General features: G+C 35.4%; 7 protein-coding genes across 7 annotated transcripts; 4 read left to right on the top strand and 3 right to left on the bottom strand.

The window, feature by feature from the left end:
- Positions 1-1,780: 1,780 nt before the first annotated feature.
- On the bottom strand, positions 1,781-3,365 carry PHYBLDRAFT_159816 (hypothetical protein). Its single transcript, XM_018434064.1, has 6 exons — positions 3,284-3,365; positions 3,071-3,150; positions 2,630-2,811; positions 2,363-2,470; positions 2,093-2,155; positions 1,781-2,017 (listed from the first exon to the last, which is right to left on the bottom strand). Exons 1-6 carry the CDS (start codon positions 3,359-3,361, stop codon positions 1,938-1,940), a joined length of 591 nt encoding a protein of 196 aa, XP_018287678.1. The 5' UTR covers positions 3,362-3,365; the 3' UTR covers positions 1,781-1,937.
- Positions 3,366-3,977: 612 nt separating this feature from the next.
- Positions 3,978-6,096, top strand: PHYBLDRAFT_66143 (Auxilliary activities family 12 protein; the record flags this gene model as incomplete). The annotated part of the gene is made up of 4 exons (XM_018441593.1): positions 3,978-4,721; positions 4,957-5,068; positions 5,191-5,327; positions 5,392-6,096. 4 exons carry the CDS (start codon positions 3,978-3,980, stop codon positions 6,094-6,096), a joined length of 1,698 nt encoding a protein of 565 aa, XP_018287677.1.
- Positions 6,097-6,249: 153 nt separating this feature from the next.
- Positions 6,250-9,741, bottom strand: PHYBLDRAFT_78302 (hypothetical protein). The gene is made up of 5 exons (XM_018443353.1): positions 9,183-9,741; positions 8,768-9,016; positions 8,519-8,623; positions 8,016-8,444; positions 6,250-7,880 (listed from the first exon to the last, which is right to left on the bottom strand). Exons 1-5 carry the CDS (start codon positions 9,679-9,681, stop codon positions 6,820-6,822), a joined length of 2,343 nt encoding a protein of 780 aa, XP_018287676.1. The 5' UTR covers positions 9,682-9,741; the 3' UTR covers positions 6,250-6,819.
- A 156-nt stretch (positions 9,742-9,897) lies between these two features.
- Positions 9,898-11,234, top strand: PHYBLDRAFT_149421 (MIZ-type zinc finger transcription factor; the record flags this gene model as incomplete). Its single annotated transcript, XM_018432273.1, has 7 exons — positions 9,898-10,086; positions 10,189-10,302; positions 10,375-10,497; positions 10,625-10,773; positions 10,832-10,917; positions 11,019-11,122; positions 11,217-11,234. The coding sequence occupies 7 exons, from the start codon at positions 9,898-9,900 to the stop codon at positions 11,232-11,234; spliced, it is 783 nt and encodes a 260-aa protein (XP_018287675.1).
- Positions 11,235-11,289: 55 nt separating this feature from the next.
- On the bottom strand, positions 11,290-12,354 carry PHYBLDRAFT_78303 (hypothetical protein). Its single transcript, XM_018443354.1, has 5 exons — positions 12,164-12,354; positions 12,054-12,098; positions 11,687-11,944; positions 11,533-11,592; positions 11,290-11,427 (listed from the first exon to the last, which is right to left on the bottom strand). The coding sequence occupies exons 1-5, from the start codon at positions 12,291-12,293 to the stop codon at positions 11,366-11,368; spliced, it is 555 nt and encodes a 184-aa protein (XP_018287674.1). The 5' UTR covers positions 12,294-12,354; the 3' UTR covers positions 11,290-11,365.
- A 1,722-nt stretch (positions 12,355-14,076) lies between these two features.
- On the top strand, positions 14,077-14,385 carry PHYBLDRAFT_149419 (hypothetical protein; the record flags this gene model as incomplete). Its single annotated transcript, XM_018432272.1, has 2 exons — positions 14,077-14,128; positions 14,186-14,385. 2 exons carry the CDS (start codon positions 14,077-14,079, stop codon positions 14,383-14,385), a joined length of 252 nt encoding a protein of 83 aa, XP_018287673.1.
- A 5,090-nt stretch (positions 14,386-19,475) lies between these two features.
- Positions 19,476-21,382, top strand: PHYBLDRAFT_188319 (hypothetical protein). The gene is made up of 2 exons (XM_018439483.1): positions 19,476-19,537; positions 19,688-21,382. Exon 2 carries the CDS (start codon positions 19,794-19,796, stop codon positions 21,291-21,293), a length of 1,500 nt encoding a protein of 499 aa, XP_018287672.1. The 5' UTR covers positions 19,476-19,537; positions 19,688-19,793; the 3' UTR covers positions 21,294-21,382.
- The last annotated feature ends 1,486 nt before the right edge of the window (positions 21,383-22,868 follow it).

The raw sequence follows: 22,868 nt of genomic DNA, 5'->3' as shown, positions 1-22,868 counted from the left end.
TGCAAATCATCCTAATGTTCTTGTAAATGATCGATTATTGTCTTGCAATAGAGACATACACCTACACACATATATCATTTAAGTAAAATATTAATAGAAAATATATGGTATTAAATATATATATATATATTTAAATAGAGCAATAGAAAGATTTTGAATACATTAAATATCACAAAAAAAAGCCTATTGTTTAATTGATTGGTCGATCGATCGATACTGCTGAATTAAAGTGAATTCACTATGCAAAATGAAAAAAAAGAAGTATATAGAGGGGGTATGTAGAATACAACCGGATATCCTGTTGGATTTCAGATATTATAACAACAACCAAACGCATACACACAGACACACAATATTAAATGGGAACTTTACACATTGTGTCAATTATATACGCCAACAAGCATAATAATAAACAAGTAATTGGATAAAATAAATATCCCTTCTTCTTTTTCCTTCTTCTTTCTATCAAGTGTTTCAAATACAAAATAAGGGAACATGATATATATATATAGTTATCCAGTTGCTTTCACAAGTGTCATTTTTTTTATCTATCTTTTACTATATCTTTTTTCTTTTCTTTTATTCAACATATACATTATATATATACATAAATTAATCATTAATTCGATGAATATACTCTTGCAAATATTATAAACGATGGTAATTATGGGTCCTCTTGAAATAAACAGTAGATAAGTAGGTAATTTTAGGGATCAAGTGGCACAGCATATAGTCCCTGGGTTTATACGAGTAAATTTCTAGCTATCAAGACATTTATGAAAAAATTGGCAGGAGTTTTTATAAATAGAGATAGTAGGGACCTTGGACACATCATATAAAATTTATTTAGACGGAGATTGTGCTCTTAAAAAGGAATAGTGTGTTTCAAAATCGCGTTATTTTATATGATATAAAAACATAATATAAAATATTTTACATCATATAAAAAGATGATATAAAATGTGTTGACCAATCATCTTTCGATATTTTATGTTGTTAAACTAACGATGACACAAAACTTGAAATAAAGAACAAATTATGTTTTCAAGTAAGCATATAAAGAAGTCCATATAGCCCCAGCATTAGGTTTTTTCCCCTTTATTTGCGCAAGCATTCTACATATACAAATATTAATTAATATCTATTAGCTTTAATGTCTAAAAAATTAAACAGCTATTACAGTTTGAGGGTAAAAAGTAACAAACTTTGGTTCGCACTAATTACATGATTTTAAGTTCGTGAGTTTAGTAAATTAACATGGCCAATAAATGCAATATCACACATTTTCATTGTATATGGAAGCCTTGGATGTGAAACATGAGACTGTATAAAATTACATATATGGTTAAATGTTTCAAAAAAAATTATATGATGTGTCCAAGGTCCCTAGTGTCGAGTTGTGATAATTTCAAAATGGCTAAAAAAAAATAACTATTTGTAAAACCCAATCAAAAATAAAAATAAAACTCAGACACAGTTTTGAGGATTTATGAGTTGAAAACATTATTACTAAAAAAAAAAAAAAAAAAAGTAAGGAAAATAGCCCTTAATAAACTTGGCTTTCCGGAACCTACTTAATTAAGTAAATATAGCTAATAGACTCTTGAATATATCATGTTTTGTTTCGAGGGGAGAGATATACGCTCAAATGCTCACTAAAGACATGGTGATTAAATGGTCTCCACGGTAAAGTTTTGGAATATTTCATCGGAAATTAATTCGCCGCTTAAAATAATGATGAGCAAAAATTTAGAATCTTCACTCGACAACGGGCTCTAATAAAAAATAAAATCCTTACAACTTTTCTGCGTTGTATATATTATATGAAAGTGGTTCTTTTTTTTTTCTCTTTTGAAGAGAAGAGGGAGAGGGAATGAATTCATAGTGTTTATACCCACACATAGACACTTAGATATATCCAAATACACTAAAATACACTAGTTCTTCTCGAGGTGTAAGATCATTTCTGCCAAACTGGAGAATTTATCATTACTCGATATATCTTGTATTTTAAGTTCTACAAACCAATAAACAGATATAATTGAAAATTAGCATTAATAAAAAAAATGGAGTAGAATATATGTAGACTTGCCAGGCTTGTTAGGTGTCAGTATCTTTGAAGAACTATCATAGGTCCACCCCTTAGATAAAAGTGCTTTTACGTTGTATTATTATATATATAGATACAGACAGTGAGAAAAATTTTGTCAAGTCAATAAAATATTAAAGTACCACTTTCTTATCCACAGACTCAAGCGTATATTATTCATATTAACCTTCTCTCCTCTCCTCTCCTCTTTTCTTCTCCTTTTATCATTAACATTATCATTATCATTATTTATTATTAAATGAAAATGTTTACCTGTAACAAGTTCATTTTCAGGCATCCCAAAATAGTATAGAGCATCCGAAATCTTAATGCTTGTGTAGGCATTGGCTACAGTAACAAGCATTCTTTCTCTTGTGTTTTCTTATATAACATGTCATAGCATAAAATTACATTAAATTACATTGTGGTGCGGTGTGGTGTATTATGAATTTATTATTATTATTGTTATTATTATTATCATTAGCAAAACCAATATAATATATATATATATTAAAAAAAAAGAGAGAATTTTTGGCTCACCTTGCAGAGAGGCTACAAGTGACTGGATAGGATCTGACCACGGAAAGTCATGAAGAGCACTGTAAAAATCAGAGTAACGCTGATCCCACAGTGCAGCACACACTTTCCAAGCAAAATCCACTTCTGGTCTACGAACATTGTCCCGTGCAAGAATACGTTTGCGAAGGAATCTAGCAGAGTCTCTAGTAGAAGAAACAAGTCATTTGCATAAGCATGTCAAGGAATGTAATTGGTAGACTCATTTTGCTGTCTCATAAATTGCGTGTATGCATGTATACGTGTATGTATTAACTTATAATACTCAATTTATATATATAAATCGAGATGTCCTTGACTAATCTAATCTACAGACAGACAGACAACCAAACCAAACCAAAAGAAAAGAAAAGAAAAAAAGAAAGGAGAATGAAGATTGGCTTTTTTTTTCATTTCTTGGCTTACAGATCATTAATCAGACAATAGCCAATCAAGTAAGTCGCGTCAATATCGGAAAGGTCAATGTTGGATTGTCCCGCAGCATGCTATTATGTATATATATATATATATATAAAGAGAAAATTCCTTGGTTTGTCAGTCTGTATGTTTAAAGCTTGTATATGTATATAGACGAGAGTTTGGTTTGTGTTTTTTTTTTATTTTGGTTTTCTTGCATACTTTAAGTTCTAATTGTTCGCAAGTTTCAATGAGACCATTGTAGTTCTTTTCAGTAATGAATGGCAAGATGACTTCCATGGTGTACGAATAGGCTTACAATTTCTGAACAAAAAAAAAGGGATATAACCTAAATTCTCCTCCTTTCTTCATCATTAAATTGAGTTTCAATTAGTTATATAAAATAATGGAAGAAAATGAAACACATTGCCCGCCTATTTTGAGAGTTTATGCTTTATATCTTTTTTATTTATTTATGTTCTGTAGAGTATATGGTACGGCACAGTTTAGATCACACACCTAATTTGGACATTTTCCAATAATCTAAAAGAAAGAAATAGAGAGGCAAGAGATAAACTACAGTCAATTTGATCCTAATTTAGTACGCAGGGTAATATTGAAATGATTCCATTCCACCGAAAAAAAAAACATAAGAATAGTATAGATGAATAGATAGAGCCAGAGAAAGAGGCAGTTTAATGAACCAAAAAAATAATAAAGAAAGATAGCTGAAATAACCAAAGGTTCTTCTTGTCTATTTATTTTAAAATAAACTCACAGACATTAGCACATTATATAAATTCAAAAGAATTATGAATCTGTCATCATTTAGCTGTCAGTTCCTTTGCTTTCTCTCTATTTTCTTTCTTTATTTCTTTATTGTAATACATATATACATATATTCTTTGTTACTGTTATGCCAATCGGAAACCGTTTCTACGCCGCAGCTTACCTTTTAAGTATTGCTTCCTTATTCTCTGCTTCTGTCTTTGCAGTAGACGATGCTTCGGATGTCGCCTTTAAAAAACTTGGAGGGCTTCACATGGAGTCCACCAATGCACTTGTCCCAGACGCTTCTTCTGAGCACCCACTTGTGATCTCACACCCAGAAGATCAGCCGGTGTGCAACCCAAACGTTGTAATCGAACCTTCACACAAATTCAAGACTCTGCAAGGCTACGAAGCCATTGTCTTGACCAACGCAATTCCCAAGCCTCGTAAGCTCATCCTAGACCACGCCGACCATCTGCTGGCTGTGTCCGGAACCAACAGTCTTTACTCAATCCGAATGGACGAGTGTGGCAATCCAAATGTCATGCTTCTGATCGATCAGTCGAGTATCGGAAACCAGATCTTTGCCCACGGATTGGCTCAGTACGCAGACCACATTTATGTCACAACCCCAAGTTCAGTATGGCAGTTTAACTATGTGGATGGTCAGCACACACCCTTGACAGGTGGTATCAAGGTCTTGGATAACATCAATATTGACGACGACAGTGCACAGCCAGATATTGCAATTGATCCTTTTGGCTATGCTTACATTCCCAGAACAGTTACCGAATTACACGAAAACGTTGAGCCAGGCCATGCAATCATCAAGAGATTTAATTTCCGTCAGATTCCAGAGGGTGGTTATGATTTTGATAATGATGGACAGGTAAGCTAAAACCAAGAAAGAAAAAGAAAAATCTTCCTTTCTTTCTTTATTTATTTATTTATTCCTTCCTTCTTTGCTCTTCCCTTTTCAACCACTGCTATTCTTCTTGCTTTCTTTTTTTTTTGGGAATAGTGATAGTAGTAATTGTGTGTTTAATCATTTGTATAAAACTCACATTTGAATCTTGAATTTTCATTTTCGTAATGCTTTATCGTGCCTTTTATTATTATTATAGGTTCACGCCATCGGAGCCAATTCTCATGGTTCGATGAGCTTTGATGCCCAGGCAAGATTGTGGGGTATTGAAGCACCTCTAGGAACCGTTGATCGATCTGACATGGGAGGAGGTACACAAGTAGTAACAATAGTAATACAATCACAAATGTGTTTTTGTGTTCATCTGTTTGTTTGTTTGTTTGTTTGTTTATAAGAATCATAACAATTAACATTCTTCTTGTTCTATGCTCAGATATTACAGAAAAGGGACTGGCAGGCGAAATTAATTTGTACGAATTTCCCATGGAGAATTATGGATTTCCGTACTGTTTTACCGAATATGACCTTTCCTCCTATACAGCCAATGGTTTGGGTAAAGGAACACAATGGGTGAGTTTGTCAAGTAGATCTTTTTTTTTTGGTCACTTACTAATTCATTTATTTGTCATTAAAGGGTCACCCTATGTTTATGAATGAAACGATGGACCTGGATTCTTACTGTCAAACACTTGATAACAGCCAGCAACCCGCATTTCCTCTAACTTCTTCTTCTAATGCCATAGCCGTCAACTTTTACATGGGGGAGTCTTGCTCGGTTGGTGATCTTGAGTCGATGGGCACATCTGTTGGAATGCCTTGCAACTGGACCGACACTCCTATTGTTGCCTACCACGGGCAAGAAGGCGGACCAGAAGGCCACAGTGTGGTACACCTGGGTATGGATGATCTCGGCCACCGTCCTCGCTGGGACAAAAGAGAAGAAATCATCTTTGAGGCTGCCGAGCCATGTTCTTCGGACGATCTTCCCTGCATATCTCCTGTCGGCCTGGCAGTCGATTCATTTGGCCGGCTTTTTATTAGCAGCGACGATTCAAATGAGATCTTTAGAGTCAATCGGATCTACAATCCAAAGGCAGCACAGGAACTGACCGACAAGGACAATGCAAAAGAAGCCGCAGCAGATGCAGCAGCAGATGCCAAGGAAGATGCCGAAATGGAAGCCAAGGAACAAGCGCAGGAAAAAGCAGAACAGGACGCTGCAGAAGCTGTAGATACAGCCAAAGAGAAAAAGGACGAAAGCCTGGAAAACGATTCAGAAGACCAGGACTCTGAAAAGACACAAAAGTCACAAAAGATATCAAAGATGTCAAATGTCTAAAGCCAAAAACTAAAAACCCGAAAAAAAAATAAGTACCTGCTTTCATTTTATTATCATTTTTTTTTAGATATATCTATTACTTATCCTCACCAATACCAAATAATAAAAATAATAAAAGCTCACAAAAAAATAACAGTAACAGGCCTTATTTATATTTGTAATATTCTGTAAATCGTTTTTATTTTTTGGATAGACTTTGTAAAATATAGAAACCATAAAATGATTTCTATATTGGATATTTATATTATATTATATATATAGAAGTGTATATATGTATATATGTATGTATGAATGTATGAATGTATGAATGTTGGTGTCAGTATAAATGCTCGTGTGCATATGTGTATAAATATATAACCGGGACAACGATTGTCTATGTATTCCACACAAATCATCTTATATACAATGGCAAAAAAAAAGACAGCAAATACACACATACACACACTCACACACACATAAACATAAACATAAAAGTGCGCATGCACATACAAAAGAACATGCACACAAAAGGGAGAAAATGAAAGAAGAAGAAGAAGAAGAAAGATAGTACAATCAAATGCCTGTGAAATATATGCTGCCATGAAGAAAGAAAGAAAGAAAGAAAGAAAGTACTTTGGATTGAACAAGACTTAGATAACCACTCTCTCCCATGCTCATCACCTCTTTCTTCTTTTCTTTTCTTCTCGCCTTTCCTTTCCTTTCTTCTTTCTTACTTTCTCTCGTTTAGATTGCCCGATAACCAAGTCGTCTGCGGCTCCAAACCTTGTAGATGAAGAACCCACACAAAGCCAAAATAAGAGCTGTAACACTAACGACTCCAGCCACCAGCGCAACTGACCACAGCCAAGGCAGACCAAACAGACCCCGTCGAACTGGTGTGAGAACAGTGTCGATTTCCATCACTCCTCCTCCGGTAGATGCCTTGCCCATTCCAGTAACCTGGGCGTGCACTTTCTCGGGTTGGCCCTTGACTCCGACCACTAGTTCCCCTTGACCCATGTTGCTGATGAGCAGTTTGTCCCACTCGGACAGTAAGGTAGGGTATTCTCCTTCATCGCGGTAAGTGTTCTGCAGCCAGGTGTCTTGCCAAGCCTTGGGAATCAAGTGCAGACGAACCACACGATCAAGTTCGTAAGGGTCATTAATCAAGGTTTCCAAATCAATCTGTGCGAATGCCTTGTTGGACGGTGCGAGAACAATGTAGTCTGGCTTTTCGATTTCTCCCAAAAGATTGGCCTTGTTCAGCAGCTCAAGCATTGTGGTTGCCTCGATACCGATCAGTAACTGGCGGTTGGTAATCGACACAGTTGTGGGGATCTGGACCTGGTCAATTTTGTGGACCACACCATTAGAAACCAGCAGGTCCGATACTCCAACTGTGGCTGCACCACTTCCATCAGGCTGGCTGACAATGAGCTGTCCGTCAGTAGGCGTAATCCGAAGAGTGACATTGCCCAGTGTTTCGACCTCGTGCACTCCTTCGGCTAGGACACTGCTGTACAAAAGTTGCTGAACAGCATGGTAGCGAAGTACAGACTGAAGCTCAGGCTTTGCTGAAGGATGCATCAGGTACTTTGCGACCAAGCCGAGGTTCTCGAAAGCCTTGTTGGTAGGTACAAACAAAGTAATCCCATGTGTCTCAGACATGTCTCTGGCAACCTTTGAAACATACAAGGTGGCAATAAATGTCGACAGTTCAAGGTCAACTACCAGTTTGTTGAGAAGGTCGTCTGGTAAACTGAGGGGTTCCGAGAGCTGATAGAACATGGATCCTCGGAAACTGACTTGTTTGTTTGATAGTTTGTTTGTTTGTTTGTTTGTTTTGTTTGTTTATTTGTATTTGTCAATTAGTAAAATTACATTGATTAGCACAATCGATAGATGAGCTCATTCCATATGTGCATATATATATAACTTACCAATTTCTCCGAGAATACGGGACCGACCAAACCGAACAGATTTTCCGGTCGGTCTCGAGGATATGTCTTGAACGCCTTCTGTTTCAACATATACAGGAATTCTCTGTCTAGCGCCTCCCAGGTATTCTGATCTAAATTCAGAAGCAACAAGGGTGCTGTTCTGGAAATCGTCTTTAGTCCACGTTCCACCAAGGATGTGGTATCGTAGCCAGGAAGGCTTGACAGTTTCTGGAATCATGTCATCTTCGAGGTCTTCATTAGAGGGAATAAGGAAGGTGTAGTTTCCGATGAGGGAGTCAATATAGTGTGCTTGGCCATATTGATCCATGAGCTCAACAAACGCAGTAGCGTTGAGTCCGTAGAGGTATTTGCGGGAATTAAACCAGATGCTCCGAGGCACAACCGTGTCTTCAACTTCATGAATGACACCTGAGTGATACAGTCGCACCAATGAGTCTTTTTTTTTCTCTTTTCTATTTGTATGCTACACAATCGAAACCTACCATTGGCAGCCAAACGATCCTTCTCTGACACTCGGATTCCATCCACAGTCAGCTGTTTATCTTCACTCTTGTTAATAGTGATGTATTCCCCAGAGATTGTCTTGTCTATAATGATTATTATAATCGTTATTATTATTTTAAGTCAAAAAAAAGAAAAAAAAGAAGAAACGCACACATGCAGGCAAAACAAAAAACAACAACAACAAATAAGACAAGTCCCGTCATTGCCGATGTTTGTTTACTACTTACGAGATGATTCCCCAACCGGGAATGCGTCAGCAAACAACGCGCCTTCGACAACCATGTAACGCACGAGACCTGAGAGGTCTTGTTGACCATATTCTGACAGGATGTAACGCTGTTCAATTGCATTGAACTTGCTCAACACATCCATCCGTGACACGAATACCGTGTAGGGCCGTGCTTCATTCAGAAGAGTATCTATTCCTAGACGTTTCAGTAGTTCAAATAAGCTCGGCTTGTCTTCCAGTTGTTTTTCTACAATAAGAAACAAAAAAGGGATTACTCAGTATTAATAAACATCAAACAAAATAAAACCAACTCTTCTTAATCTGTATACACACACACACACAGAGAGAGAGAGAGAGAGAGATACATTATGTAACCATAAAGCTAAAACAAAGAAAATAAAGATTAAGCTTACTGAGCATATGAGGTGGAAAAAGTACTTTTCCCAAGGCCTGGATTGTCGTATTATTGTTCACCCAAATGTCTTTTTTGACAATAGGTGCTTCGTTCACCAAGACTTTGCCTCGGCCTTTTCCAGTGAAACCTTCCTTTGTGATTTTAATCAACTGGCTGGCATCGGCGGGGCCTAGAAAACCTGGTCGGACGTAAAGCGAACCAAGCAGTTGGCCGTCAAAAAACTCGTCTCCTTTCATAGGATTTGGCAACAAATGATAAAGAAGTTGGTCCTTGGATACCGAGCCAGGCACATACGATCCAAATGCCTCGTCGTTTGGAGCAAAAAGTGTGCCGGCTTTGATGTCATTGATGTACGGCACCAGACGTCGGTATTGCAAGTGTTTAATGAGCGTTGTGTACTGTCCCTCATCAGAAAGTACATCAATCAGCGTTTTGTAGGCAAGTATAGGTATTGCATAGCTAGACAGTAGTATAGCTAATAATAAGCTGTAAAGCATTGTAAATAAGTAGAAAATAAAAAATAAAAAGATGAAAGCAAAAGTAAGAACCAATTAAAAAAAAAGAGGATTTATCAAGGAGGAGGAATGGGAAAGGAGAAGGCCATTCAAATGCTCTTTATGCCGCAGTCACATGGTCAATGAAGGGGTGTCCACGTGATAAATATGCTTTACCTTCTTGAGGTTGATCTTTAACTAAAAAGAAAAATAAAATAAATGACAAGCACAAGAGAAGTGCAGACATTAGCCCAAGTCCTTAATGACTTTCGACTCAACAGCTTTCACGCCGAACGCCTTACTCAGTTTATTGGAGATAGTGATATAATCGAAGGTCACATTCGTACAGGCATGGTGCAATTGATTGATGCTGCAATAGATCTAGAAGAACTTGATCAAGGTGATCAGGTAAATAAATAATCACATGTATGCATGCATACATGCGTACATGCATACATACGTAAACGCACATATTACATAGACAACACTACTAATGTCAATTAATATTAGGTCAAAAGACTTCAAAAATCCGTACCCGATTTTATTGATCTTGAACACAAGTATTCGTCTCAAAAGGAGACTATTCAAAAAATTAAACAAAAGTCTTTGCAGAGCGGAGGCACGGTACGACACACTATATCTTTAATTTGATAATGCGAGTGACATTCTCTTTGGTTGACATTGGCAAATACATAGAAAGATATGATAAAAGACTATGAAGATGAAATACACAAAGAAGAGGATGAATACAATAGTCTTTCGGCTAAACAAAAGTATGGTGAAAACGAGTTCATGAGCGAATTTAAACAAGCGGTGTGGGTAAGTTAATATTGACCTTTTATCAATAATGATAAGAGCTGATATATATATATATATATATATATGTATGTATGTATGTCATTTGTTAATGTTTTATTGACTAAATTGTGGATTGTTTCTTACTTAGAATGTCAAACATCCTAATGAGGAAATGCCAGAGAATGAAGAGGTCGAAGAAGAGGACGGAGGAGATGACGACGATGTGATTGTTAGCAGTACAAAACGATCTTTGACCTGTCCATTAACTACAACTTGGTTCGAGGATCCTGTGACAAGGTATATTGGATTAAACGAGCACACAGAAACCTCGTTGGACTAAAATCTCTGTAAATAGCTATGACTGCAAGCACACGTTCTCCAAAAAGCCAATTGTGAATATGATCAGAGCACGACATGGAATTGTTCAGTGCCCTAATCCAGGTATAAGATTATTATTTCTTTAAAAGCAATTCATTACAAAATCGGTGCTTGTTATAAACCATGATCATTAAATAATATGTATATCATGTTTGATTTTTTAGGTTGTAACAAAACATGGAAAATGGGCTGTTTCTTCCAAGACACGTTGATGGAAAGACGAGTAGGAAGAGCAAAGATGATAGTAGAAGAAGCAAAAAACAGAGAGGTAATGCGATTTAATGATATTCAGGTACACCATGTAGCTAACCAATATATATATATATATACATGCGTGTGATTTTACTTTGTATCTTTTATAGTTTTATGACGTTGAATAATCTTCTCTCTATATCTTCCCATTCCCGCTCGCAAACTAATATTTGCCCAAATAATAACGATAACAATAATCAACCAGTTTATTCTATGATACTTATGACACTTATTCCTTTCACTTCTTTCGGTTCTTCTTCTAATATGTATTCTTCCAGTATTGCATAGGGCTAACGTATTTGCTGGTGCAAGACATAAGACCTATATTTCCACACACACACAAAAGAATAAAATAGTATCCACAATAAATATGTATATACACCAACAATTTCTTCTTTTTCTCTGTTATAGTATTGAATTCCTTACCCATTGCTCTAGCACGCTTTACGGCATGTGCCAATTTACGCTGGTTCTTTGCACTCACACCTACAATACATACAGACACAGACATACACATGCAAATAAATAAATAAAATAGAATGATCTAAATGACAGGTAAATTGGTTTTAGAATATCTTACCAGTTTGTGTACGAGGAAGAATTTTGCCCATATCAGAAACAAAGTGGGACAACAATCTGAAGTTTTTGTATTCGTGAAGAGGATCAAGACCAAGAGCGTCAAAAGGATCAACAGCAGGGGTGACAGGTCTACCACGACGTTGGCGTAAGCTTTCCTGGTAGCGTGTGTCGTTGAGATCCTCAGGGTGATAGGTATCTCCTACTCTGTGGATTTTTTGATATCTCTGTACAGCTTCTACAACAGGTCTTGACTTTTCCTCTAGCAGAATAAAAAAAAGATAAAATTTAGAATAAGATTTGATAGTAAAACCAATATGTATATATACAAGTTTTCATAGAAATTTAGTGAATTGAAATTATATTCTTACTTTTAATGGAATCCTCAAGAAGTGCGAGAGTTTTCTTCTCGATGGCTATTTAAACACAGAATGCAATTGTTGTTAATTTATGAATTGACATGTTGTTCGTTTGTACGCACTACGCTCGGGTTTGCTCTGAGAATTGCTGGCTGCAGTAGTCATGGAGCGGTGAGTCAGAGGGAGTGCTCTGACAATGGGTGTGCGCATGACACCAGAAAGTGTTGACAAGGTGCGGACCTGAGCAAACATGGTGTGGAAGAAGTAGTACGACTTGAACAAGTGTGTATTGTGTATTTTGTCAAAGAAATCTAATCCAAGCGTTTTAAAAAAAATCAAGTCACACCATCGTACCTGGTGTTTTTTTTGGTAGGCCCATTATTTCCTTCAGCCGTAAGAGCATATGGCTATGAGCACCACTTCTTTTATACATACCACTGTGACGTCGACATTTAAATAATAGCTTCTCAAAATAAAGTATTCTTCTCTTGGATCAATGTATATATGCAATATTAACCTTATAATGTACTGTATTCCTGAGTGATTTGAATTCAAGATGATAATAAAATTAAGGTTCCACTAGTTTCTAAGGCTTGACTTTTAATATAGCATATTTTATTTTATTCGATAATGTTCAATAAAGCTTGACATCCAAACATGTAACGAAATTGTCGGATGGTTGGATGTCGAGATTCTTTTTCTTTTTAGTCCGTTTCAGGAAACCATTTTATCTTATTTTTTTTTCTATTAAAGAACCTCTGTATCAGAAGTCAATTACCGAAAACTGGAGAAACCCTTTAATATATAAGATAATGGTTTTAAAATATTATTCGTTTTCCTACTTTTCTACATAAGAATTCTCAACTTAATTCGGCAAGGCAAAAATAATATTAACAAATACATGTCATAAGGCTATAGTCCAACACATTCAATGTAATGGCCCATTGTATATATTCATCACATATTCATTTATAATTTCATACCAAATCCATACAAGCTTTGTTCAAATTAATCCTAATAAGTGCGTAGTTCTTAAAAGCGTGGCTTTTTATTTTTTATTTAATGATTTTATTAGAGGTATGCAATTTCTATTTCATATCTATATACACTAGAACATATCTTTCTCGATCTCTTCAAAAGTTAGGTTGAATTGCTTTTTTGGTAGTGATTTAAGGAAAATTGACGATATTGATATTGCAAAATCAAAGTATCTTCGAACACTTTTACCTAGGCAAAACACCAAAAAACCACCATGCAAATCAACCATATAAATGAATCGGTTGTAATAATCGGCATAAATGCATTAAAACCTCGAATCACTTCATCCAATTCAATATTACAATGTCTCTTTTATGATATTCACGCTTAGCTTACTTAATATGCCCTATGCCATATCTTATCTTTTAAAGACTGTAATATAAAAAAAAGGTTTTTAGATAACTATTATTGTTCCATAAATATGTCCATATTAAACTTCTTGTGTACAGTCTGTGTAAATAGAAGAGGACATTACTGGCGTATTCAATTCACCACATCATTTCTGCCTCTCTTTCAAACACGCATTTCTTTATTCCTTCTCATCTCTCTTTTCTCTTAATTTTTTTTCTGACTTTTCTCTCTTTCTCTCTTTTTCTTCCTCTTATTTTAATACATCTTTACAATGTCCATCCGAATTAGCCAAATTCAGTATTATATATTTCGCGCAATTAGCATTCTCAAGAATCGTCTCAACTTTACCGCCAAAAGCACCCTATACAATCAAACACGGTGATTGACACAATTATAATAAAAGACATATTATATTATATTAATCTTCAGATTTATTTAACTAGATTAATTTTTCTTATAAATGTGTCTGTCCTAATTACAACAGTAACTTCTTCAATCAAGTAAAAAAAAAGTTTAAACGCGTATTTTTTTATTAGAGTCAACAACAGTTTAAAAATTATTTTATTTATTAAACTTATACATAAAGCTATTTTATTTCATATAATTTCACTTAATGTTCTTTTACTAATGTAAAAGAATAAAAAGCATGACACCAAGTTCTTTGTCCCCGCATTACGCGGCTCAATCTCCCTCAGGACGTAAACCTGACTTGGTAGCGAAGGAGGTGTGGGAATGGTGTTAATCCGTGGCGTAAGACAACAACCGGGTTCATCCCAACTGCCCTATCTCATCACTGAGAAGGGCCTGCGAACGTACCAGAGAAACCTACCACAAAGTAGCAGGGTCCAGCGTGTTCGACTACCAAGCAACACCGTCAGTTCCAGAGAGCTTCGAACAAGGACTTCATGAAGAGTCGGCAGTAAACTCCACTTCCTCCCCGTCCTCCACTCAATAAACTTTCATGATGCTAACTCGGCGGCAGTTTTTTTTAAACATTGCTCGTCGCCATTGTTTCAGAAATTATACAATTAAATTCACAATTCAGAACAATGTTGATCTGCGCCTCTAAGAATTAACTAAGAAGCTAGAGACGACGCACTTCCACTTTTTCCTGCACAGAATGGAAAAAGAATGTCTCCCAATCACCCATAGGTAGCGCGTCAAACTCAACTACAGGCAATCAGGGGGTACCCGTCTCCAGAGTATAAAAAAAGCTAAAGAGAAGAAACCCGTGTCGGTTGAATGGGCTTTGTTTTGATATACCCGCAGTCTGCGACTAAAGTTTGGGACTGCGCTTTTTTTTGCCAGGGGTGTTCTTTGCCTCCCACGTCAGAGTAGTGACATAGTTCTATACTCTTTTTTTAGTATGGTTGTGTAACTGCTCTATGACAGTAGTAATAACAGATAAATTTAATCGAAAAATCCGTGCAAAACATCCTTGCAAAGTAAAGTGAAGCAAAGAAGTAAAGAAGTAAAAAGAGTAACAAAGGGTTTAGTTTTAATCGGTATAGAAATAATTCTCAAAGTGGAGTACAAGTTTTTATAACGGCGATTTGTAGATTACTATAAGCTGGTCCGTGCGCTTTTTGTTCAAGGACACGAGAAAAAGTTTTCTTCTTTTATTTGTATAAGCAGACATATAATGGACTCAATAGACACTAGGAAATAAATCTATATATGTTTGATAATGATTATAAGCCTTATGTAAAAGGAAAAAAAGGAAAATGGATATATGTATATTATCTGGATCTCATCACAATAAAATAGGTGGAATTTTGAATTCCGGGTTGAGTTCCATTTAAATGAGGTTATACCGTTAGTTGAAAGTATCAAGATGATTTTTCAAGGAAATGAGTGTTTGCCATAAGATGTTTAGAGATGATGGTACAGAAAATAACATGCATCCCCAATCTTTTTTTTGTAAGAGATCTATATACAAAAATCATTTATATACAAATAAAATTAAAGTAATTAGGAAACGAATATTACTGAAGAAATCGGATTTTATCCTTTTATTAGGAAGTGTAATGGGTGAGGTATTCGGAATTGATTTTGGGGTAGTATCTCAATAAAAGAAAAAATAGATACTGTAAAATTGTTATCTGTTAGAGAGAATCAAATACTATTGTTTATATCTATTATTATTCAAATCCCTGCTCTGTAATGGTTGGTTTAAGCTATATAAGTATGCAGTGTATGTGTGCCTGATGTGTAACAGTTCCAGAGAGTGCTAACTTGCCAGGTATATTAGCAAAAAGAAGCCAGTGTTTGGTTGTGGAGTCTGCATTTCACTCAATTGTGGTGTGTATATCACATATCTTATGTATAGCTGGTAATGCTGGATAGATTATGTTACTATTACTATTAATATTATCTATTATCAGAATATGGGTTACATAGGACAGTATTGTCATGGTGGAGAAAACTGGATTTAATAGTATATTACTAAATTCGTGTTTGTCGTGAGATTGTTTATGTCTGTGATTTCTCACCATAGTAGCATGATATAACTCATATATTTTATGAGTTTGTTGGTTCTGGAAGGAGAGTCCTGTTATTATGTATGCCCAAGTACTATACTACGACCAGACAGAATATATTATCAGTACACATCCATTTAAAGACGACAAAAAAAACAAGAGTCGAGCTTAAGCCGGCAAAGCCTAGTAAGCTTTGTACAAAAATACTTTGGATATTAAGAGCCGAATGTTTTTAGTGCCGAAAAGGCCATCTCCTGGACTTCAACCCAGATTAATAACATCACCAACTTTTTCTTTCACACTTTGGTTAGATTACCAAGCTCATCTATCCTCAGTCTCTTTTCGCTTAAATGAAAAACCTTAAAGCAGCCATGATACTTTATCCCGCAAAGTCTGCTCTTCAGCATATATTAACCAATCCCAAGGTAGAGAATGCCAAACAACCCCCTCCCCCCTTCAGTTCAGCTTTTTGGTCCATATTGTGCCTCAACTATAGAAAGTCTGATATGTGTCTCTACCAACAAAAATCAATTCTGTGTAAAGATAGCTTAGAAAATCAGTTTATTTTCTATACATTTCTCTGCTAAATTGATCTTTTTTTTTTATGCTGATGATTTTCAGAAATAGTATATTGTTGGATTCATAAAGCCAAAATATAAAATCAAACCGCCATGTTTTAACTTTGACAGCTTTCAACTAGGAGACTGACTTAGCTCTTTTTTTTAAAAAAAAAACTTGATATAAGCGACTGAGCTCCAAGAGAAGCTTCTGTAAAAAGAAAGTAAATAATGTATGCTCAAAATAGAGATGTTTTTCTGTGAGAAAGTAACGATATATTAACCTTGTCAAAGTGGATATAATGTTTGAATATAACCATTGCTTCTAATGAGACATTGATAAATTTCTTTTTAAGAGTAAACAGAAGCTTGTAAATATTTGTCAAATTGATCTAAAGTGCCTTTTAGAAACCCGAGATATATAAGTGCTCCCACTCATGCACATCTACACACAGTCTAATCTTCTTTGTCCCAATATTTACATTTTTAAGCAGGATTTGGTAATTATCATTTTCACTTTAATTCAGCTCAAAGTTAAAACAAGGCCTGGTTATATCGCAGCCTTTCTTCTGTTAGGTTGGTAATTGAACAAATACTTAAAGGATCTTATTTTCTAATATTATTAGAAAGACTTTATATTATAGATTTTTAAAAAAAAACAATTAGCTGAATATGAGTATGAATAGGTGTAAGAAGAAAAAGAAGAAGAAGGGTAACAATGATGGAATGTTGCACTGCATTAGTTTAACTCAACGGGGGATTATTTTGGCTTTTTAACCGCAGTAACAATACAAATGTTACAGAAAATAAACAAATGAATAAATAAAAGTTACATCATAGCTTGTCAGAATATGCATGAGAGCCATTCTCTTAAAAAAAAAAGAGGTTTATAAAAGTTTAGATTTTGTTTCTATAAAATTCACTATCTTTATATACTTAATATATACACCACCAATAGAGGTTGGCTTTGTATTTACGCCCATGGAAAATAGTTTATTTTTATTTATTTTTTTGGTGCACAGCATGGTGTGCTCTATGTTGTACAACAAGTAAAAAATGTCTTTTCCTCGTCTTCCTATTTCTCTTCCTCTTCCTCTTCCTCCTACTAATACTATTAATTTAATGTATAAAATCGAAAGGTTAGTTTTATATTTAATTTCGAAGAAAAGGTAAAAGAGGAGGAAAGCCAGGCTGTATTAATACTATTCCGAAATACCGCGGAATAGAAGTAAGGAAGGAAGAGAATAGTACATGTTTTGTGTGTAAATGAGGTACACATCTTCTTAAGAAAGCAAGAAAAAAAAACAAAATTGCAGTAGCCTTTTTCTTTCTAGCATAAACATATAAGGATATTAATAAATAATTATAAATATATAAAAGAAAGAAGTTAATCTATATAGTTAAACCCGGTGCCTTGAATGTGTGTAACCTATAAGAGGAGGAGGAGGAAGAAGACGAGAAAAATAGAATAAAAGGTTACACTAATGAAAAGAAATAGCCAAAAAGAAAAGAAATATTCAGGACCTCCAGATCTTATTATGATCACAAGTATGAGTATTCGTCTACAAATATATCGCAGTCTTACTCTGCCCTCAAGACATCTTTACCTTTTGCTCTAGGATAAATCCACTAGACTTGACCAGATGTGGAATAGTAAAGAAGCTAAACCTAAACTCTTTAATATCAAGCATATCAAGCATATCAATAACGACCACAACAATGTAATTTCTGCTCTTGTTCATTTGTTGCAATATTACCATTATTTATTTAATAAATACAGCAATAACAAATGTAATTCTCTTTACCTTTACCATATTCTATTGTAAGCTAAAGGTACACATATATAGACACATATATATATATATATGTGTGTGTGTGAATTTGTTAAATCTAGTAACTAAGCTTTTGGAAGATAGTAGATAAATAGACTGACTGAATACACATCTACCTACATAAAGATATAATAATAATAATAATAAAAGGAGAGAGTAATAGTACAGAGGGGAGGTAAACGGAGTCACTTGTGTTGGTCTTTAAAGATAGTACCTTTTTCTATTATATATATATATATATAAATGATATTTTGTATACGGCATTAAGCTAATCAATAGGAGACTTGTTTAGTCAAAGGGGTTATTGGTCAAGTTAAGCTATAGGTCAGTAAATATTATGGCACTACTTATAAGTAATAGCAATAGCACTAGTGCACATACCATTAGTATTATTAATATTGTTAGGGCCTTCTCAAACACTCGCCAAAGACCTAAAAGTTGGCGTTGAAATCCAAATAAGTATTAGCGAAGATTTCCTAATTTAGCCAAATTTGTTGGCGATTCGCCAAAACTTTGGATTCGACTTTTGGCGAAGGTTACTAATTTAAGAATCTCTCGCCAATCCGTATATGGAAATCACCGCAAACATTTAGGACCTTGGCGGGTGCTTGAGAAGCCCCTTAGTAGTAGTAATATTGTTTTGGTTAATATCTTTGGTGAATAAGGGGAGCTTGTAACTGCTTATGTTTAAATTCGATGGAATAGCTGTATGTAACCTTGCAAAGAACGACAAATAAATCAATAAAAAGGTAGCTCTTGTAAAGTTCATTTTTGGCTTGAACTCACTTGATTACTTTGGCTAGGCTATTTTACATTTTTGATTGCATGCGTAGTGTGTGCATATATATATATTTTGACTAATAAAAAAAAAAGAACGAAAAGAATCTGGACACTAAATTAATACATAAATAAATAAAATTAATAGGCAAAGAAAGGTTAAGAAAACCTTGGTATTTAACATACAGCCCAAGACTTTGAATTTGTATATGTGTTCATGTACGTATAGAATGACCCAGTGTGTATTTGATAACACACCACTCATAAATTTACATAGACCAAACAGAATCAAATAAAAAGTAAGAAGTCAAGGAATATTTGGTACAAAGTCACCCACTAAGCCATATTTTGTGTGTGCTTATTTATATATAATGACATATTCATTTATCTTGGCATGTATTATTAACAATCATTATGTGCATGCTTAGTTTCTCTTAGATTTTATTCTTCTTCTTCTATTGGTACGCTTAATAAATATACGAACATACATATTAAAGAAATAATAAAACACATAAAAATTATTCGCTCACAAAAAAAAAAGACACACATACATACATACACAAGCACACTTGTATATATTTAAATATTTGTATACTCATGTCAAATACAAGTTTTCTGGTTTCTATTCTATGTTCAAAAAAGACGTTTCTGGTAGTTTCAATCACAGCCTTCCTATTCTGGCTCGCTAAAGATTATCCACAATGGCGACAACGAAGGATGAACAATGCAATTCAAGACAGCAATCAAGACACAATTCCGAATGAATCTCAATCTCAATCATCAAAAAAAACTCCACAAGAAATTAATCTATCCTTGATCCACTACATCTTAGTCTCACCCTTTGCAGCGTTGTACATCGTGGGCCGTGCACTGTTGGATGTGCTACGACTGGGAGTATATTGGATATTGTGGTTGTGCGAACAGGCCGGACCACGTATCGACAATTGGCTATTCGAGACCGTGACTGAGTCAATTCCTTCAAGACTTGGCCAGCTTGAGCGGTGGTGGAATGACCGTGGACTTGTTTGGTGCCGCGAGTGTATAGACTACATCAACAAAGCAGTTTTACCGGCAGTAGTGACAGGAGTTGAGCGAGGGTTTGGATGGTTTTGTTCGATATGCGCAGCTATTAATGTAGGCTGGACGGCCGCTTGCCACACATACACGGCTATTGTGAACATGCACGACTGGCAAGCTCTGTTTCTGAAGATCTGGAGACCGCTGGAGTCGTTCTGTTATCGAACACACAGGATATTGGTATTGGTCTACAGAGTGTGTTATTCTGGCGCCATCTCACTTTGGGAAGACATACGTTCGATCTATGGGGGGTTGTCTCTGGTGTTCGATACCGTCCGTTCGAGCTGGCTGGCCGGCAAGATTATCGACGCAATTCGATCGGGTGTGGCGTGGTCTTCTGCAAACTTCCAGCCGGTGTTGGACAAATTACACAAACAAGTAATCTTACCCGTGCTGACCATCAGTGGTGTACTGGCTGTCTATACCGTAGAGCGGATCGCGAGAGTATTGGAGTCGGATGGGTTCCGCACCAGGATACTGCGTTTTCGACAGGCTCTGTTTTCCAATCTCGTCTGGGCTGTACTTGATCTTCTGGACATGGTCAAGGACATCAACATCTGGGTCGGGTGCCTGATAAATACGGTGGTGGTTCCTACAGTCATTCTATTCGTGCAACACCTGCTGCCCCGTCTGTCAAAGGCACACCAGCGATTGAGATACGTGGCGATTGGTGTGTTTGAGAATCAGGTGTATCCAGTGTGGGTCCGTATTTATCCACACACACGACCACTCCTGGAGCTGTGCCACAAGATTTGTGCTCTTGCTGTTTCCCAGGACTGGATAGTTGAACGACTTGGGTGGTTGAACAAGTGGGCGGTTAGTGGCTGTCGGAGGATGATTGAGAATGTTGGGCCGGTGGTGTATTCTGCGACTGAGATACTTTCAAGGTGCTTCTGGAGTGTGTGTGAGTGGATGGGATCACAAGCTCCTTTGGTGGCCAAAGCAATGGAGCAAATGAGGCGATTAGTCGAGGAATTGGATTGGGCTGGTTTACAAAGAGATGGACTGGCTGTCTATTGGGTGGTGTACGACGCGGTGTCTGTCCAGTCGGATCTCCTTTTTGGCTCACTTGAGAGAGCGCTCACCACGTGTGAACTAGAGCAATCGACTGCCAAGTCAAAGGGATCGAAACAGCTGTAAATGTAGCTATTTTAAAATGAACAAATGAACAAATCAATGAATCAATGAATCAATGAATAAATCAATAAATCTCCTTTTTTGTGTACATGAAAGAAGAAATGATGGTATATGTATATAATTTTAGATGCTTAATCTACACATATTATTCATTGTTGGGATCTCCTTTATTATTTGCCATATGGCAACCGCCCGAATAAATGGTTATAGGCACAAAGTATCATTGGTTGTAAATACGGAACCTTTTATACTGACAAGCCAATTAGTATATATATATATATATATTTAGCTTTACGTCAAAATCCTACTGTCTTATTGTACTTGTATTTCTTTCTTCTTTTCTTCATTCTCTTAGTTGTCATATATGTTAAATACACACGCTTAAAAAATATTGGATATTTTCTTTTTGTTTTCTGTTACTGTTACTGTTTTTCTTTTTGTATATTTGGACAAGTGAAAAGATTTTATGTAATGAACTTTATATACTTGTCCTCTTTAATAGCCCTGGATGATTGCCATTTAATTGGAAGCTTTTTTTTTCTTTAACGATAAAGATACTAAAAGTCTTTAGAGTATCATGGCTAAAAGAATATTTAGATGAACCTGCCTTTTTTTTTTAAAAAAAAAAACAGAATATAATAAATAAGATAAGAGTGGTCAAGATATAGAGTAGAGTGTAACATGAACAAACTACATTGAACCCTGTAAAGGCCAGTTAAAGTGTAGAAATATATGTGTATATGTATATATGTATGAAGATAACATTGTGAAAACAAGTGCCCTGAAAAAAACGTATGTTTACTATTTGAGTTCATAATGGTGAGTATTATTCTGCTTTCTGGAGTGCAGTAAAATTGTGTCAAACCAAATCGAAAAATAGAGCATATCAGTTATACCGCAAAAAAAAAATTACAAAATATAAAAATAAATAGGAATAGTCTAAAGAATTCCGAAACCAAGAAGCGTATTTTACAAAAACACTAATCTTTAGGTACTATTTTCAAGCTCTTATTTTCTTTCTTTCTTTTCTTTTTTTTTTTTAAAAAATATATATTAAAAGCACAAGCATATAAAGGCTCATCATTTACACAAATTAGCTACACAAATATACATGCTGAATATTAATAGAATGATAAGTTTATATGCTTAAATATACATACACATATCTATTTACACGCTGCTTACTAGTATCTTAACTTATAGTCATGATTTCAAAATGCACCAAAGAGTCTTTAGTATAATCGGTTGTATTATATAATCCGACCCAACCCAACATAACCTAACCTAACCCAAGCAAGTCCGATACAATTCAATTCAATTCAATTTAGTTCAGTTCAATTCAGTTCAATTCAGTTCAATTCAGTTCAATTCAATTCAATACAGAATAACTGGAGCTCATTTAATAGTCACCATCTCTGTAATTGGTCTCATCAAATACTGTATACACATGGATCAAGTCTTGCCCTATTTAACATTTCTACCATTATACTTACTAAAATTATTAGTACTATTATTGGATTTCATATACATGTATCAAGCTATGTAACAAAAAATCAACTGAAATGCTTAATTGAAGTG

Source organism: Phycomyces blakesleeanus (assembly GCF_001638985.1).
Source record: "Phycomyces blakesleeanus NRRL 1555(-) unplaced genomic scaffold PHYBLscaffold_21, whole genome shotgun sequence".
Taxonomy (NCBI): domain Eukaryota; kingdom Fungi; phylum Mucoromycota; class Mucoromycetes; order Mucorales; family Phycomycetaceae; genus Phycomyces; species Phycomyces blakesleeanus.
This window is presented reverse-complemented; position numbering and strand designations above follow the sequence as displayed.

Excerpts from the sequence above, each read along its gene's own strand:
- PHYBLDRAFT_159816 (XM_018434064.1), bottom strand. The coding sequence starts at position 3,361 with ATGGAAGTCATCTTGCCATTCATTACTGAAAAGAACTACAATGGTCTC. Across the intron at positions 2,812-3,070 it reads TATTGTCTGATTAATGATCT|AGACTCTGCTAGATTCCTTC; the intron begins GTAAGCCAAGAA and ends TTCTTCTACTAG. Across the intron at positions 2,018-2,092 it reads ACTGACACCTAACAAGCCTG|AACTTAAAATACAAGATATA; the intron begins GCAAGTCTACAT and ends ATTGGTTTGTAG.
- PHYBLDRAFT_78302 (XM_018443353.1), bottom strand. The coding sequence starts at position 9,681 with ATGCTTTACAGCTTATTATTAGCTATACTACTGTCTAGCTATGCAATA. Across the intron at positions 8,624-8,767 it reads CCCGGTTGGGGAATCATCTC|ACAAGACAATCTCTGGGGAA; the intron begins GTAAGTAGTAAA and ends TAATCATTATAG. Across the intron at positions 8,445-8,518 it reads GGATCGTTTGGCTGCCAATG|GTGTCATTCATGAAGTTGAA; the intron begins GTAGGTTTCGAT and ends TGTATCACTCAG.
- PHYBLDRAFT_78303 (XM_018443354.1), bottom strand. The coding sequence starts at position 12,293 with ATGTTTGCTCAGGTCCGCACCTTGTCAACACTTTCTGGTGTCATGCGC. Across the intron at positions 12,099-12,163 it reads TCAGAGCAAACCCGAGCGTA|CCATCGAGAAGAAAACTCTC; the intron begins GTGCGTACAAAC and ends GTGTTTAAATAG. Across the intron at positions 11,593-11,686 it reads TCTTCCTCGTACACAAACTG|GTGTGAGTGCAAAGAACCAG; the intron begins GTAAGATATTCT and ends TATGTATTGTAG.
- PHYBLDRAFT_188319 (XM_018439483.1), top strand. The coding sequence starts at position 19,794 with ATGAACAATGCAATTCAAGACAGCAATCAAGACACAATTCCGAATGAA.